Source organism: Pleurodeles waltl, chromosome 1_2, assembly GCF_031143425.1.
Source record: "Pleurodeles waltl isolate 20211129_DDA chromosome 1_2, aPleWal1.hap1.20221129, whole genome shotgun sequence".
NCBI lineage: Eukaryota > Metazoa > Chordata > Amphibia > Caudata > Salamandridae > Pleurodeles > Pleurodeles waltl.
The window spans coordinates 1,230,869,206-1,230,888,098 of NC_090437.1; the positions used below are offsets into that span (position 1 = coordinate 1,230,869,206).

Below are 18,893 nucleotides of genomic sequence, written 5' to 3' on the forward strand. Positions count from 1 at the left end.
TGACTACCCAGTTTCTATGATGGACCCATAAGTGAACCCAACTACACCCTTTGCTTGACTGTTGCCAGCAGTCCCACCACTAGTACCACTACTGCTAGGGGCACTAGAGCTTGATGTATTAGTGGTGGTAGGCTCAGGGGGTTTACCTGGACAGGACTTATCCCCTGGCCTATGGCCTCTGTTTTTACACACAACGCACCAAGGCTTTTTAATGTGTGCAGGTTGAGAAGAAGAGGAAGAATTCGTTTTATCCCCACCCTCTGAAGAGTGTTTAAGATTTGAAGTGGGATCTTTGGTTTTACCCTTGTCCCCATGCTTATCTTGAGATTTTTCACCATCTTTCTTCTTAGTGTTCTCTTTGTCACCCCCTGTATGAACTTTTCTGTTCACCCTTGTTCTGACCCATTTGTCTGCCTTCTTTCCCAATTCTTGGGGAGAGGTCAGATCAGAGTCTACCAGGTACTGGTGCAACAAATCAGACACACAATTATTAAGAATATGCTCTCTCAGGATCAAGTTATACAGGCTGTCATAATCAGTAACTTTACTGCCATGTAACCACCCCTCCAAGGCCTTCACTGAATGGTCAATGAAATCAACCCAGTCTTGTGAAGACTCCTTTTTGGTCTCTCTGAACTTTATCCTGTATTGTTCAGTGGTTAAGCCATAACCATCCAGGAGTGCATTCTTAAGAACTTTGTAATCATTAGCTTCATTTTCTTTTACAGTAAGGAGCCTATCCCTACCTTTTCCACTAAATGATAGCCATAGGATAGCAGCCCACTGCCTTTGAGGGACATCCTGTACAGCACAGGCCCTCTCAAGTGCAGCAAACCACTTGTTAATGTCATCCCCCTCCTTATAAGGGGGAACTATCTTATGCAGATTCCTGGAATCATGCTCTTTTGCAGGATGACTATGGGAAATACTGCTGCTGCCACCATGGGTTTCTAAACCCAGTTTCTGTCTCTCCTTCTCTACTTCTAAAGTCTGTCTATCCAAATCCAGCTGTTGCTTCTTGAGCTTCACTCTCAATCTATTGAGCTCCCTTTCTAACAATCTGTCATCAGGGTGGGTGGGAGGGACATGCCTTGAAACAGAAGTATGGTGAGAATGGACAGAAGGAGACCTGTCCCTTACAGAGGGCACCCTAATAGCTTGGCTAACAGAAACATCAGTACCACTGTGGTGAGAATAAATGCTTTTGCTATGATGTGAGACAACACTATTTGTATGGTGTGACTCCACATCATTACCAACTATGCTAGACTGTCTAGTAATGGGCAGGCTAGGAAGTTTCTTTCCTGAATCTTTTCCTGGGGGAGTCCCTGGATCAGATTGGGAACCATTAGCTACTTTTTCAACAGATGGGGCACTTCTTGCCTTATCTTGTTCTCTAAGCATGTTAAGTAACAATTCCAAGGAAGGATTCTTCCCTACACTCAAACCTCTCTCTACACAGAGACTCCTTGCTCCTTTCCAGCTAAGGTGGTCATATGCAAGTTTGGACAGATCAACATTTTGGCCTGTGCCAGACATTTTTTAGAGAGAGTTAAAGTGATAGAAAAAGAGAAAAAAGTTTGTCAGAGCTTTTAGAAAGACAGAGAAAAAAAACTTTTAAAACTTTTTAGAACTTTTTAGAAAGTTAGAAGTACTTTTCAGCACTTAGAAAAGAGTGAAAAGAGGAAATGCAAAACTTTTTGGCAATGTGTATATACACTGAACTTATTTTGTATATTTTTCTCTTATGAAAAGTACAATGACAAGAGTGGTAAGTAGTCTCAAAGCACTTATCCCACCGCTGCACAACCAATGTAGGAGGCTAGACTGGCTTGTAGTGAGTACCAAGGGGTACTTGCACCTTGCACCAGGCCCAGTTATCCCTTATTAGTGTATAGGGTGTCTAGCAGCTTAGGCTGATAGATAATGGTAGCTTAGCAGAGCAGCTTAGGCTGAACTAGGAGACGTGTGAAGCTACTACAGAACCACTTAGTGTCATATGCACAATATCATAAGAAAACACAATACACAGTTATACTAAAAATAAAAGTACTTTATTTTTATGACAATATGCCAAAGTATCTCAGAGTGTACCCTCAGTGAGAGGATAGGAAATATACACAAGATATATATACACAATAGCAAAAATATGCAGTATAGTCTTAGAAAACAGTGCAAACAATGTATAGTTACAATAGGATGCAATGGGGACACATAGGGATAGGGGCAACACAAACCATATACTCCAAAAGTGGAATGTGAACCACGAATGGACCCCAAACCTATGTGACCTTGTAGAGGGTTGCTGGGACTATTAGAAAATAGTGAGAGTTAGAAAAATAACCCTCCCCAAGACCCTGAAAAGTGAGTGCAAAGTGCACTAAAGTTCCCCAAAGGACAAAGAAGTCGTGATAGGGGAATAAGGCAGGAAAGACACAAACCAACAATGCAACAACGCTGGATTTCCAATCTGGGGTACCTGTGGAACAAGGGGACCAAGTCCAAAAGTCACAAGCAAGTCGGAGATGGGCAGATGCCCAGGAAATGCCAGCTGCGGGTGCAAAGAAGCTTCAACTGGACTGAAGAAGCGGCGGTTTCTGCAGGAACGCAAAGGGCTAGAGACTTCCCCTTTGGAGGACGGATCCCTCTCGCCTTGTAGAGTCGTGCAGAAGTGTTTTCCCGCCGAAAGAACGCCAACAAGCCTTGCTAGCTGCAAATCGTGCGGTTAGCGTTTTTGGACGCTGCTGCTGCTGCCCAGGAGGGACCAAGAGGTCGCAAATTGGACCAGGAGGTAGAGGGGACGTCGAGCAAGACAAGGAGCCCTCTTAGCAGCAGGTAGCACCCGGAGAAGTGCCAGAAACAGGCACTACGAGGATGCGTGAAACGGTGCTCACCCGAAGTTACACAAAGAAGTCCCACGTCGCCGGAGACCAACTTAGAAAGTCGTGCAATGCAGGTTAGAGTGCCGTGGACCCAGCCTTGGCTGTGCACAAAGGATTAACGCCGGAAGTGCACAGGGGCCGGAGTAGCTGCAAAAGTCGCGGTTCCCAGCAATGCAGCCCAGCGAGGTGAGGCAAGGACTTACCTCCACCAAACTTGGACTGAAGAGTCACTGGACTGTGGGAGTCACTTGGACAGAGTTGCTGGATTCGAGGGACCTCGCTCGTCGTGCTGAGAGGAGACCCAAGGGACCGGTAATGCAGCTTTTTGGTGCCTGCGGTTGCAGGGGGAAGATTCCGTCGACCCACGGGAGATTTCTTCGGAGCTTCTAGTGCAAAGAGGAGGCAGACTACCCCCACAGCATGCACCACCAGGAAAACAGTCGAGAAGGCGGCAGGATCAGCGTTACAGAGTTGCAGTAGTCGTCTTTGCTACTATGTTGCAGGTTTGCAGGCTTCCAGCGCGGTCAGCAATCGATTCCTTGGCAGAAGGTGAAGAGAGAGATGCAGAGGAACTCGGATGAGCTCTTGCATTCGTTATCTAAGGAATCCCAAGAGACAGAGACCCTAAATAGCCAGAAAAGAGGGTTTGGCTACCTAGGAGAGAGGATAGGCTAGCAACACCTGAAGGAGCCTATCACAAGGAGTCTCTGACGTCACCTGGTGGCACTGGCCACTCAGAGCAGTCCAGTGTGCCAGCAGCACCTCTGTTTCCAAGATGGCAGAGGTCTGGAGCACACTGGAGGAGCTCTGGGCACCTCCCAGGGGAGGTACAGGTCAGGGGAGTGTTCACTCCCCTTTCCTTTGTCCAGTTTCGCGCCAGAGCAGGGCTAAGGGGTCCCTGAACCGGTGTAGACTGGCTTATGCAGAATTGGGCACATCTGTGCCCAACAAAGCATTTCCAGAGGCTGGGGGAGGCTACTCCTCCCCTGCCTTCACACCATTTTCCAAAGGGAGAGGGTGTAACACCCTCTCTCAGAGGAAGTCCTTTGTTCTGCCATCCTGGGCCAGGCCTGGCTGGACCCCAGGAGGGCAGCTGCCTGTCTGAGGGGCTGGCAGCAGCAGCAGCTGCAGTGAAACCCCAGGAAGGGCAGTTTGGCAGTACCAGGGTCTGTGCTACAGACCACTGGGATCATGGGATTGTGCCAACTATGCCAGAATGGTATAGAGGGGGCAATTCCATGATCATAGACATGTTACATGGCCATATTCGGAGTTACCATTGTGAAGCTACATATAGGTAGTGACCTATATGTAGTGCACGCGTGTAATGGTGTCCCCGCACTCACAAAGTTCAGGGAATTGGCTCTGAACAATGTGGGGTCACCTTGGCTAGTGCCAGGGTGCCCTCACACTAAGTAACTTTGCACCTAACCTTTACCAGGTAAAGGTTAGACATATAGGTGACTTATAAGTTACTTAAGTGCAGTGTAAAATGGCTGTGAAATAACGTGGACGTTATTTCACTCAGGCTGCAGTGGCAGGCCTGTGTAAGAATTGTCAGAGCTCCCTATGGGTGGCAAAAGAAATGCTGCAGCCCATAGGGATCTCCTGGAACCCCAATACCCTGGGTACCTCAGTACCATATACTAGGGAATTATAAGGGTGTTCCAGTAAGCCAATGTAAATTTGTAAAATTGGTCACTAGCCTGTCAGTGACAATTTGAAAGAAATGAGAGAGCATAACCACTGAGGTTCTGATTAGCAGAGCCTCAGTGAGACAGTTAGGCACCACACAGGGAACACATACATATAGGCCACAAACTTATGAGCACTGGGGTCCTGACTAGCAGGGTCCCAGTGACACATAACAAACATACTGAACACATAGGGCTTTCACTATGAGCACTGGGCCCTGGCTGGCAGGATCCCAGTGAGACAGTGAAAACACCCTGACATACACTCACAAACAGGCCAAAAGTGGGGGGTAACAAGGCTAGAAAGAGGCTACTTTCTCACATCCAGCCACTCTGTATTTCTTCAATGTGGTTGTGTTTTTTCTATTACAGCACGCCTAGAATGATTGTAAGTGATCTGAAGCAGCGATGAGATGGCAAGTTGGAACTATCTAAAAAACTAAATAAATTATTCCTAGGTTCATTCTCAGTTTGGGGAAAATATTCCCTCATTATAGGCACCAGACACGAGCAAAAATAGTATACAATTAATGACCTGGCTAAATAACCACAAAAAGTATTTTTGCCATAAACAAATAGTGTTGGAGGTTTCGTAGGTGAAGCAAAATATACAGAACACACACACACACATCGCACCACCAATCCTCTGGTACCAACTGCACCAAAACACTGTGAAAAGTAATTAGAAACACAGTTTCTGCATGCTCTCCCGCTAAACTGGCAAGCTAAACTTGTGCTAATACCACAATGTTCGGGTGCAGTACCTGTGTCACCAATTAATACTATTACAGCAAATCTTTCGATCCTCTCTAAAGGAGTGCCAAGGATTCTAGGTCACAAAAAAAACCACCACCCCCTGGGCACAGGTTTTGAGGAGCTTGTGTGCAGTAGAAGCATTTGCTATTTAAACTCACACATGGAGAAAGAGGCAATGCAGAACATTCAAATAAAGATCACAGCTTCGCATCCTACTAGAAACACATTAAATGCTGTTGTTAAAACTAATCTTAACATTCCTTTTTATATCAGTTCGCATCACCGAAGAAATGTTCAATCAACCTTCACTTAATTTGCATATCAGGACAATTATTTCTAGCATATGTGCACACACATCGACACATATTTTACTATATTTTGGTACCAGCATGTGGATGGGCCTTACAGATCTAGCAAGGTGACACAGCACATAAAGGATATGTGGCATCGAAATGACTGACATGACATCACTGGCATGATAATCTAAAGCCACAGCATGCAGTACTCGTCTACTGGACCGGATCCATGCAGGATTTAATTTATTCATGTGGAATACATTCACATACAGTGAATTTACATGTCAATTTGTAATATATTATAATTTACTATTGTCTACTGTTGTTGATAAGATTTTTCATTCAGTCATTCATTAAATAGCAATCACTGAATCAGGTGGTTGTTATCCGGAAAGCAGTGCTTACTTTGTAAAATAATAAAAAAATAAGTGCCAGGGGCCTATTCAGGAGGCCACTTCTGCTTGTACCGCCCATTGCCTGTCAGTGCTGCCAGTTACAGTGACAACACAACAAATGACTGCCAGACTCCTGCCAGTGTGACAATTCTGGCAATTCCGGGCTCCCAAAGTTAAAAGAATGACTTTGGCACAAGTTATTAGTTATTCCTAATATATAATTAATTAATAAAGAACTGTTGTTGTGCTCATCTCTAATTTAAACAAATTGTGCCACCACGTGGCAGACTTTCTTAAGTGCCGGGGCTGACAATTAAGTGCCGGTGCCGAGCACCGGAAACTACTGGCTCAAATTAAGCACTGCCTGAAGTTAAGGCATGGATCCGCCCCTCTTGGACGAAAACTGGATATTCTTGTATTTAGGCTACTTGAGGAACTCATTGTTTCTGAAACATCTCAGACTTGTCTTGGTCGCCCACAGTTATATACATCCTCCTCTACACTGTGGAATGAGATAAGGATGAGGCATGCTTGACACACTATGGAAGCGGTTAGGTTAGAGGAGTTCAAGATGGTACCTACCTGGGCTGTCAGTGCCCTGCGGTGCACTTCTCACGGTCTTGGGCTTGCTCTGCTTGCTGTTCGTCCTGACTGTAACTGGAGTGGGCGCGGGGCCATCCCCTCCAATGGTCGACAGATCCTGCATGCTGAAGCTCCTGAGTCTCTCCGAAAGAGCCCCTTGACCCTGGCACACAAAAAAAAGGTTTTATCAAAAAATGCCATGCGATATATTTTCTTTTTTCAAACTCACCCTAAAACCAGTTTAAATGAAGCTGCTGCAGAGTTAGTACACTTAAGTAGTGGTGCGTGGAATTAAAATTCCACTGGTGAAGCTGTGTGGAGTTATCAACATTTGCAATTCGTTACGATGTGAAGTTTTTAAACTTTGCGCATCTTCATCTTCGGTGGAGTTTGCTGAAAAAAGAAGCTTTCTATACGACAATTTTCCTTTATAACTGTTACTACAAGGAAAACTGTCATACTAAAAGTAGGGTTTTGGAAGCCCCCCTACCCCAAATATTTGTGGGGAATTTATTCTCCTAAATGTCTTTTTGTAAGCATTACAAACTTTGTCGCTCAAAAAGTTTACACCATTAAAAAACAAAAAAAAACACACATGAAATTTACAGAAGCTTAATCCCAGAATTTTGCTTTGACAAATTATGATGAGCCTTATTTTATACTAATTTAACTTTCCTCACTGAGCTAGCCAAAATGATCCAGTCCTGGATCAAACCAGCTAATTGTAGCAAAAACTCAGGTCGATGCATTCTTGTAATTATGCGGCAGCGAGCGCCAAGCACTCAGTATGATGAAGTGGATCGACCTGAGTACAATGTCAGCCTGTGTGCGGAGGCTGCTGCCGGGAACAGAGACGTCTTGAGATAGAGGGAACAATAGCGGGCCTCGCTTGTAGAGGACACAGGAAGATGCCCGAGGCTTCCTGGAACATAAGGCCTTTTGTTAGCAGCGCTGCTTTTGAAAAAAATGTGCCCCATGTGATCTTGAACGCGCAGGTGCAGACCACTAGTCGCTATTTTACATTAAAAAGGTTACTCGATGAATGATGTCATACTAGATCTCAAAACCCCAGCTGACATCATTAGATAAATAGGTCTATTGCTGGTAACTGATAGAGATGTGGAACAAATAGATCTGCTTTTCTCTCCACTGGATGTCCTCTTTGGTATTAGGTAATATTAGGGGTGCCATATCAGACACTGTAACACAAAGGACCCTATAATATACAGCAGTTGGCACTGGGGCAAATGACATGTGAGGCAAATTTATTTTAGGTCAATTTTGCTGCTCGTTTAATAAAGAATGGAGTATATTGTTCTGCCATTTTACATTTGCGAAGAGTAAAAATCAGGCAAATTAATCTGTATTCAAGCTGCTTAAATGATCATGAATTCAGTGAGCAGGCTGTGCCTCAAACCTAGAGGACCATTCAGAGGAAGATGGTTACTGGACATCTGTCAAAAATAGGCAGATGTAATGAACACCCTTCTCTTCCATCTCACTTAGAGTGTAGTAGAATACTGAGTTCTCAATGGCAACACCACCAGGACCCCCCACGGCATACGCAATGCCACCCCCATTGCTGTCCGGGTCCACCATATGAACTGTGGAGGTCTTGGGCTATACCGGTTGTGTTTGCACGTAACATTGAATAATATTTTTAGTACCCCCGCCGTCAGCATTAGGTGACATTTGTATTCATGTCTAACAGCCTAACATAGAGAAAAAGCTGCACTGCCACATATTTTAAAAGTGCTTGCGTTAATAAATGTGATAGACATTCTACCTACCAGAACTGACAATGGGCTAACAAGACTTAAAATAATGATGATGTATATTTTATACATTAGAGTAACTGTTAGTAGTGAAACGAATTTGATTTATAATGTTTAATATGATGTATTAGTATAAAGTTGTGTGCGCATAAAAATAAGTGCACTTCTCTGTCATACTTATTGTGTTGCTTTAACAAAGATTGCAATTATTAATGAAATGTTTTTACATATTCTGATTATATATTATTAATGCTGAACTTATAAGTTTGGATATTATGTGTGTTTTATTAATAACAATATTAATGCATTATATTTCTCGTGTTACCATAACTAGGCCTTAAGATTTCATATTTGCAGTCATGTAAAAGTCATGAACCATTTCTTCTCCCCTAAAATTATTGTTTCCATGAGGCTGTTTCTCATGGATAATAAAGAGTCCTATTGTTCAATGTAAAAGATTTGTTTCCTAATGACCTTGATACTGGTACACTGAGACCTGGAGACTGAAAGCTAAAGCAGTTGCTACTGTTCAACAGAATTTTTCTCATGTGAACTGGTGAAATTGTCCTACACCATGGGAAAGGATATGAATTGCAACAAGTAATGTACAAAATTGTTAAACTATTGGATTCACACAGAAGGGAGAGACGACGTCTCACTAAACCTGAGAACTTACTGTCAAGTTACAAACTTGATTTGTACAAAAATTTCATTGGACATTGCCCCTTTGTGTGATGTGGACTTGTCAAACTGACCAATCAAACTGTTTGGAGTATTTCTAATGATACAAACTTGATTTGTACAAAAATTCTCATTGGACATTGCCCCTGTTGCATGATGTGGACTCATTAAACTGACCAATCAAACTGTTTGAAGTAATTCTAATCAGGGATGAACTTAGTAAATTTCAGTCAGCGCCCTTCTAGAATCTTGTTCTGTAAACGTGCCCCTTGGATGTTTCCTGATTTCCCTGTGCAGCTCGTGTTCTGCACTTTTCCCCCTGATGGTGCTTCTAACAGACTTTGCTGATGATCTACATACTTCGCTGCTGAAACTGAATGGAATGCTGACCATAGGTGAGCTATATTCTAATGCAAATGTTATTTTCCCCTGATCTGCGTTTCTTTAGAAGAAGTTAGCATGCTGACACCTGTCTATTTTATTTTTCAAGTTAGTCTAATATAGCCCAACATAGATGATTTCCCAAATTATTTTTGTCTTTCTTTTTGACTCTTGCCCACATATGTTAGCCCGTTCCCACACATGCCTGTCCTAATTTAGCTAGAAGTAAGGATAACTTGTCCAAATACTGATTTCTAAATCTTTGTAATCCGATTTGATTAATGCATTCACAGTCTGATTTAAAGAGTATTTCTGTTTCTCAAATTGTGCCATTATTACTATGCATTATTCTTCTTGAATGTCTAATGGTGTTGATGTTAAGTAGACTAAACTTGTTTCGTAGATTTGGTCAATGCATGGTGTTTATTTACCTTTACAATCTGATTTTGCACACTATTTACGTGACTTTGGCTTTGTGTTGTAAAATAAAGCTTTGAAACTTTTTATTGATTGGAGTTTTCTTCCCTAGCCAAATGGGACATGGTGTTTACATTTGTTGTTGGATTTGAAATTGATTGCGTGTGGTTACCACACTCTTCACTGGGTCCAAAGATCCCATCAACCTCGGGGAAGTGTTTTCGAATCCTGTGACGGATGAGAAAAACACGTTAACAGAATCTGGTAGCAGAGTGAGGGTTTAGTCTCACATGGAGGGGCACCACATATTTGTGGAATGTTAAGAGTGACAGATCTGGCAACAGATTGAGAGATCCGTCCCAAGAGGAGGGGAAACATATATTTTTGAATTGTGTTAAAGGTGACAAATTTGCTAGTAGAGCGGTGGTTATGTTCCACATTTGTGAAATCACATTGTTAAGTTGTTCTATGGCTAGTTGAGACATTGATGAAATTCCAGCATCGTGTTACAAGTGAATGGTGCACGTATACATAGGGATTTGCGCTTGCGGTGCTTTTTGCTACAAATTGCAGTGAAGTGTAATGTTGTGAGGTGTTTGCAGAGTTGTCGTACTCGGAGTGATTGTGGCACTTTGTGCTAAAAAATGCCTGCGGTTCTTGTTGTTGTTGACGGGTCCGTCGAGGCCTAAGACTCCGGAGTAACGCAAAAGTGTATGGAGACACCTGGTTAATATATTACCTGCAGTGAGGTATTTGTCATGAGGCGCCATTGGCAGTACCAGTAGTTTTCCTTGAGTGAGTGTGAGTTGTTGGTTGGTATTATGTGAATTCTGAGTACACATGGAGGATCTGTATCAACCAGGGTGAGATTTTCTGGTCAAGTTTCATTCATATAATTGTGGACGCCACAGTCGGAAGTGTAGCCTGTACAGCTTCAAAGAGTTTGAGTTCATACCCATAGTGAGCAGACAGGTTTTTGATTTTTATTAGTGCTCACAATATTTTGCATTTAGTGTATGTAGGAAGCTGGCTCTGTATATACAATATCAAATTGAGATATAGTGTGCACAGAGTCCAGGGGTTCCCCAGAGGCTTATTAGAGGCTAGATAGATACTACTAATGCTCTCTTTTGTGGAAGTGTGGTTAAGCAGTTAGGCTTATCAGAGGGTAGTGCAAAGCATGTGTTGTACTCACAAAGAGAATAAAGAAAGCACACACCCAATGACTAACTCCAGGCCAATGGTTTTCATATAGCAAAAATATCTTTTGTTAATTTATTTCTAGAACCAAAAGATTCAAGCTGCAGGTAAGTACATGAATAAATAAGTATTCAGCATGTGTATCAATACCACTTTGGTTAGAATTGGCAAGTTAGACAATTTTTAAATAAATGGCAATAATCTGTTTTAAAAGTTGACAGTGCAATTTTCAGAAACAGTTCCTGCGGGGAAGAAAAGTTAGTACAATTTTGAGGTAAATACAAGACTTACAGTTCCAGTCTTCAGGGGTTTAGGAAGTCCACAGGCTGGACCAGGACAAGGAAGAGGGCTGCCTACTGGACAATGCTGCACCAGAGTTTGGATTCCAGAAGGTCAGGGGGCTGCGGGTGCAGAGTAGATTTTGGCAACGGGTATCTTCGTCCGGTTCTGTCGCAGTCAGGGGGGTCCTCCGTATTCAGGCTAGAGGCATCGTCCTGTTGGACAGACAGGGTCGACCCAGGGTGGGCACTTACTCAGAATCGCCTGGGGACATGCTTTAGTCAGTTGGGCCACCTGGACACAGGCCATGTGTGTCGGGTGCAGAGTGGAAAGGACTAGCAGATCCGGGGCGGCACTGGAGTTCCTAGATGAAGTTTCTTCTTGGACAGGACCACTGTCCACGGGAGGTCTTGGTCCTCTGTGATGCACGCAGTCCTCTGGAGGCTTTTCAGAGGTTGCTGGTCCTGCAGGATGTGTCACTTTCTTTTTGCAGGGCTTTTGAGGCTGGAGACAGGCCGGGAGGGCTGGAGTCAAGTCATTTTGCATCTTTAGCGGTCCTTATTTTTTCTTGTGAGGTCGCCAGAAATCTGATGAAGTGGGTTCAGGGGAGCCCTTAAATCCTGGATTTAGGGGCGTTACAGGGGTCAGAGGGTAGTGGCCAATGGCTACTGTCCCTGAGGGTGGCTACACCCTTCATGTGTCCACTTCGTTTTGGGAGGGGGACACAGACCTAACTCTATTGGTCCCTGTCCTCCAAACCAAGATGGAGGATTTTGCAAGGAGGGGGTCAGCTCAGCTCTGGACACCTTAGGGGTTGTCCCGGCTGAGGTAGTCACTCCTCCCTGCTTTCCCTAATTTTCCTGCCGGACTTGCAGCCAAAAGTGGGGCTTTGTCCAGGGGCGGGAAAATCCACGAGCTGGAGTGCCCTGGGGCACTGTAACAAGAGGCCTGAGCCTTTGAGGCCCACCACCAGGTGTTACCGTTCCTGTCGGGGAGGTGTGAAGCACCTCCACCCAGGACAGGCTTTGTTTCTGGCTCTCACCCCATGTGGTCAGAAACTTGTCTGAAAGTGGCAGGCTGGCACAGGCTGGTCAGTCCTGCACTAGCAGTTTGGCTAACATACAGGGGGCATCTCTAAGATGCCGCCTGGGTGCATTTTTCAATATACCCCACACTGGCATAAGTGTGGGTTTATTGTGCTGAGAAGTTTGATACCAAACTTCCCAGTATTCAGTGAAGCCATTATGGAACTGTGGAGTTCGTAATGACACACTCCCAGACCATATACTCAATATGGCCACACTGCACTTAGAGCATCTAAGATTGGACTTAGACACTGTAGGAGCATATTGCTCATGCAGCTATGTCCTCACCTGTGTTATAGAGCATCCTGCCTTAGGGCTGTAAGGCCTGCTAATGGGGTGACGTACCTATGCCACAGGCAATGGTTGGTTGGCATGGCACCCTGAGAGGTGCCATGTTGACTTTGCCTTTTTCTCCCCACCATGACACACAATCTGCAAAGGCACCGTGCATGTGCTTTGTGAGGGGCCCCTCAGGATGGCATAGTACATGCTGCAGCCTTTGGGGACCTTCCCTGGCCACAGGGCCCTTGGTATGATGGGTACCTTTTACAAGGGACTTAACTGTGTGTCAGGGGTGTGCCTATTGTGGAAGCAATTGTACAGTTTTGGGGAAAGAACACAGGTGCTGGGGCCTGGTTAGCAGGATCCCAGCACACTCTCATTCACGTTGGCATCAATATCAGGCAAAAAGTGGTGGTGGGGGGTAACCATGCCAACAAGGGCACTTTCCTACACAACCCCCTCCCAAATGAAAGAGGATGAGACTTACTTTTCCCAAGAGAGTCTTCATTATCTAAGTGGAAGCACCTGGAAAAGCCATCTGCATTGGCATGGGCACTCCCAGGTCTGTGTTCCACTGAAAATCCATTCCCTGTAGGGAGATGGACCACCTCAAAACTTTTGGGCTCTCACCTTTCATTTGCATTAGCCATCTGAGAGGTCTGTGGTCAGTGTATACAATAAAGTGAGTACCAAACTAGTATGGTCTCAGCTTTTTCAGTGACCAAACCACAGCAAACGCCTCCCTCTCAATGGCACTCCAACGCTGCTCCCCGGGGAGTTACCTCCTGCTAATGAACGCAACAGGCTGGTCATGGCCATCATCATTGTTTTGGGACAGGACTGACCCTATCCTATGTTCAGAGGCATCTGTCTGCACAATGAACAGCTTAGAATAATCTGGAGCTTTGAGAACTGGTGCTGAGCACACTGCCTCCTTCAAGGTGTCAAAGGTCTTTTGACAGTCAAGAGTCCAGTTTACTTTTCTGGGCATTTGCTTTGAGGCCAATTCTGTGAGGGGAGTCACAATGGACCCATACCCCTTCTTAAACCTCCTGTAGGAACCAGTCAAGCCAAGGAATGCCCTGACTTGAGTCTGGGGTTTTAGAGCTTCCCAGTCTAGAATTGTCTGGATCTTTGGCTGTAAAGGTTGCACTTGGCCTCCACCTACAAGGTGGCCCAAGTATATAACAGTGCCCTGCCCTGTCTGGCAGTTGGATGCCTTAATAGTGGCAGTGAGGCCTGCTGATTGCAAGGCCTGCAAAACCTCCCCCAGATGAATCAGGTGATCCTGCCAGAAGGAGCTAAAGACAGCAATATCTTCTAGATATGCTGCACTAAGGGATTTCAAGCAAGGACTTGATTCACCAACCTTTGGAAGGTGGCAGTGGCATTCTTTAAGCCAAAGGGCATAACAGTAAACTGATAAAGCCCATAAGGTGCAGAGTATGCTGTCTTTTCTTTTGCTCCAGGTGCCATCCTAATTTGCCAGTACCCTGCAGTTAAGTCAAAGGTACTAAGGAATTTGGTTGCACCTAATTTGTCAATGAATTTGTCTGCTCTTGGTATAGGGTGAGCATCTGTCTTGGTGACAGAGTTGAGACCCCTATAGTCCACACAGAACCTAATTTTTCTCTTGCCATCTTTGGAATGAGGTTTGGGGTCTAAGACCCCTGGGCTAGGGACCGTCAGAGTGCTCAATGGTTTGTATATAGCAAAAATATATTTTGTTACTTTATTTCTAGAACCACAAGACTCAAGTTGTGGGTAAGTACATGAATAAATAAGTATTCAACAGGTGTATCAATACCACTTTGGTTAGAATTGGCAAATTATACAGTTTTTGAATAAATGGCAATAATCTGTTTTAAAAGTTAACAGTGCAATTTTCAGAAACAGTTCCTGGGGGAAGAAAAGTTAGTATGATTTTGAGGTAATTACAAGACTTACAGTTCCAGTCCCCTGGGGTTTAGGAAGTCCACTGGTCGGGGTTCAAGTTCGCCTCAAACACCCACCACCAGCAACACGGGCCAGTCGGGTGCAGAGGTAAAAGATGACGCAAATTTAACATGGGCTCCTATGGAGACTGGTGGCACTCGGAATCAGGCTTGCCTGCAGGTAAGTACCAGCGTCTTCGGAGGGCAGACCTGGGGTGTTTAGAGGAGCACCGGGGGACACAAGTTAGCACCAAACACACACCCTCAGCAGCGCAGGGGCGGCCGGGTGCAGGGTGCAAACACAGCGCAGGGCTCCCAATGCTTTCATTTAGGGGGGCCCCTGGGGTCACATAGATGCTGCAGGCTGGGTCGAGGGGGTTGGTTCTGGAAAACCACAGGCTGGACAAGGAGGAGGGCCATCTGCTGGATGTTGCTGCACTGGAGTACAGATTCCCCAAGGCCAGGGGGCTGCGGGTGCAGTGTACCTTTTGGCGACGGGTATCTTCGTCGTGTTCTGTGTCACGGTTGGAGGTCCTCCGGATTCAGGCTGCAGGGGCCATCATGTTGGGCAGGAGGGGTAATCCCAGGGTGGGCACTTGCTCAGAATTGCCTGGGGACCAGCTCTAGTCGGTTGGGCCACCTGGAAACAGGCCGTGGGCGTCGGGTGCTGAGTGGACAGGACTTGCGAATCCGGGGTGGTTCTGGAGTCCTTAGATGGAGTTTCTTCTTGGACAGGGCCGCTGTCCACTGGAGTTCTTGGTCCTCTGGGATGCAGGCAATCCTCTGGAGGCTTTTCAGAGGTCGCTGGTACTGCAGGATGCATCACTTTCTTTTTGCAGGGCTTTTGAAGCTGGAGACAGTCCGGTAGGATTTTGACCAAGTCAGTTTGCATCTTCAGTCTTCTCTGCTGGGGTTTCAGCTTAGCGGTCCTTCTTTTTTCTTCTTTCTTCTTGTGAGGTCACCAGGAATCTCACGTACTGGGTTCAGGGGAGCCCTTAAATCCTGGATTTAGGGGCGTTACAGGGGTCAGAAGGCAGTAGCCAATAGCTACAGTCCCTGAGGGTCGCTACATCCTTCCTGTGTTCCCTCCCTTTGGGGAGGGGGACACAGACCTAACGCTCTTGGTCCCTGTCTTCCAAACTAAGATGGAGGATTTTGCAAGGAGGGGTCACCTCAGCTCTGGAAACCTTAGGGGTGGTCCCAGCTGAGGTGATCATTCCTCCCTGCTTTCCCTAATTTTCCCACTGACTTCCCACCAAAAGTGGGGCTTTGTCCGGGGGGCGGGCAACTCCACTAGCTGTAGTGCCCTGAGGTACTGTAACAAGAGACCTGTGCCTTTGAGGCACACCACCAGGTGTTACAGTTCTTGTAGGGGGAAGGTGTGAAGTACCTCCACCCAGGACAGGCTTTGTTTCTGACCACAGAGATCACAAAGGCTCTCACCCCATGTGGTCAGAAACTCGTCTGAAAGTGGCAGGCTGGCACAGACTGGTCAGTCCTGCACTAGCAGTTTGGCTAACATACAGGGGGCATCTCTAAGATGCCCTCTGGGTGCATTGTTCAATAAATCCCACACTGGCATAAGTGTGGGTTTATTGTGCTGAGGAGTTTAATACCAAACTTCCCAGTATTCAGTGAAGCCATCATGGAGCTGTGGAGGTCATAATGACAAACTCCCAGGCCATATACTCAGTATAGCCACACTGCACTTACAATGTCTAAGAATGGACTTAGACACTGTAGGGGCATATTGCTCATGCAGCTATGCTCTCACATGTGGTATAGAGCACCCTGCCTTAGGGCTGTAAGGCCTGCTAGAGGGGTGACTTACCTATGCCACAGGCAGTGGTTAGTTGGCATTGCACCCTCAGAGGGGTGCCTTGTTAAATTTGGCTTTTTATCCCCATCAGCACACACAAGCTGCAAAGGCAGTGTGCATGTGCTTGGTGAGGGGTCCCCCAGGGTGGCCTAATACATGCTGCAGCCCTTGGGGACCTTCCCTGGCCACAGGGCCCTTGGTACCACTGGTACCTTTTACAAGGGACTTAACTGTGTGCTAGGGTTGTGCCTATTGTGGAAACAATGGTACAGTTTTTGGGAAAGAACACTGGTGCTGGGGCCTTGTTAGCAGGATCCCAGCACACTTTCAGTCAGGTTGGCCTCAATATCAGGCAGAAAGTGTGTGGGGGGGGGGGGTAACCATGCCAACAAGGGCACTTTACTACAGTGTATGTGTGAGTAATTGTGTAAGAGACAATTGCAAAGCAATTGCAGCTGCTGAGTGAAGCGAGTGTAACATCAGTTGTACCTCGCTGGGACAGTTCGGCTAATGTGAAAGCTGCATACGTATTGGTAGACAGTACTGCGTTGCCATTAGTTGAGAACAGCTTGCGAAAAGAACTGTAGGATTGAATTTATTTCCTGATTTTGTCAAAACTCATATTATTGATTGAGAATTACTGCAAAAATGAAATTTTTCAAAGCTCTAAGAAGTGCACTAAGACGAGATGTGTTTTTTCCAGCTATCGTGGGTGAACAGACAGCACCCTAACGAACACCAGCATATGAGTTGGCAGAGGCAAGAGGAGTTTCAGCATGCATTTGGGTTAAACAGTGGTGTCAGATCACTAATAAAGAAGGTTCATTGACTTTTCAATATTACAGAACCTTTAATTGAGGATTTTAGAAAATATGAGGAGAATATTGTGAAAATGCGAGATTGCACCGTAGTTAAGGACCAGAGGCCTCTGGATTGGTTGAGCAGATGAATGTAACTTTAAAGTCTCAACAGGCTAAAGTGTGTGCATCTACAAAGTTGAAACGGCTGGATGCATTGCCAATTGTTCCGATGAGTATGCGTAGCACATCCAACAGAAATACAGAATTGTCCCCTCACGAAAGTCTTATGGGGAGTGCTATAAGGCTACCAGCAGTGGCTGCACATGCACTTGTGAACATTTCAGATAACTTAGTGCTGGATTATTGCAAAGGACTAGCTGATGTGGTTCACTCTTTGTCTCGCCAGCTTGAAGAAGCAACTGTTCATCCAGCACAAGAACAGTGTCACGACTTGAGTCCAGGAAATTGGGTTCTGGTGTAGAAAGACATGCTTAGAGCAGCACTGGAAAGGGCCATCCCAGGTTATCATGGTCACCACAACAGCTGTGAAGTGTGCTGGTCTTTCGAATTGGGTTCATGCAAGCCATACGAGCAAATTTCCAACTCCTCTTGAAAATATAGTGCTGTTCCTCTAGGGTCAGAATTGGTGAGTGAAGGGGTCCAGGTTAGCCAAATTGTGAGGACTGGACAAGTGGCTGTCGCAGAACATGCACTGACTGATGAAAATCTGAGTGTGTCAAAAGCAATCGAAGGTGCAGGAAGGTCAAGCCAGAATCAGTTGACTTCTGCCAGCTAAATGAACATTGAAAATCCAGCTGTGCCTGAAATGAGGATTGTGATTGAAGAACAGTGGCCAACAAAAAGTCCAGATCCAGAATAGATGTGCCTCCAAATATAGCTGAAGTGACGAATCTGATCAAAGTGACAGTTAACATTGTGTGGCAAGGACATTAAAAAGAAAAAAATGCCAAGTCGCAGGTACTCAGCACCTGAATAGACTCACTTCACTGCTAATGAACGAGCAAAAGAGTTCATTGCTTTTTATGTTGACAATTCGGATTCAACTGAATATTTTGGAACTTGAAATTGCTTTGGAACTGAACTTTAAAATGTATTTGCCACTTGATGAGCAGAGACATTATTTGCTGGAAGTGCTGATAAGTGATTGCCAGATGTTTATTACTAGAGACATTTGTGCTTCCAGTAGTGATTTGAACAATGGCAAATAGAGAAAACTTGATGAAGTTTCTAGAAGATCAAGAACGTTGTAAATAAGTACAAAACGACTGTGAGGTATTTTTTTATTTTGTTTTTTCCTTTAGTCACTCAAAAGAAAAAAGAAAAAAACAGAGACACTGTGAATAATTTAAAGCTGCTTTTACATTTTTTGATTTTGCATTTTGGATTTTAGTTTTTGATTTTGGATTTTTAAATTTGATATCTTGGTCTGACTCTAGACAAGCCATGAGCCCGGATCAAGGTAAATAGAGCAAATGTAAGTACGTGTGTATTAGATTAGTGATAGTGTGTGTGATTGTGAGCATCTTATTAGCTGCTGGTTTGGGTGTGTTTGTGAAAGACAAAGTTGAAAGCACAATTACACCAGTGCTGGAACAGTCACATACAAAAGGAGAT

General features: G+C 45.0%; 1 protein-coding gene across 5 annotated transcripts in view; it reads right to left on the reverse strand.

Moving 5' to 3' along the window:
• The window catches only part of REEP1 (receptor accessory protein 1), a 319,570-nt gene that overhangs the window by 105,979 nt on the left and 194,698 nt on the right, over positions 1-18,893 (reverse strand). For all 5 annotated transcript variants that reach the window (XM_069204369.1, XM_069204348.1, XM_069204337.1 and 2 more), the window contains exon 6: positions 6,606-6,768. In XM_069204369.1, the coding sequence (XP_069060470.1) occupies positions 6,606-6,768 (163 nt within the window). The remainder of the gene's footprint in view (positions 1-6,605; positions 6,769-18,893) is intronic.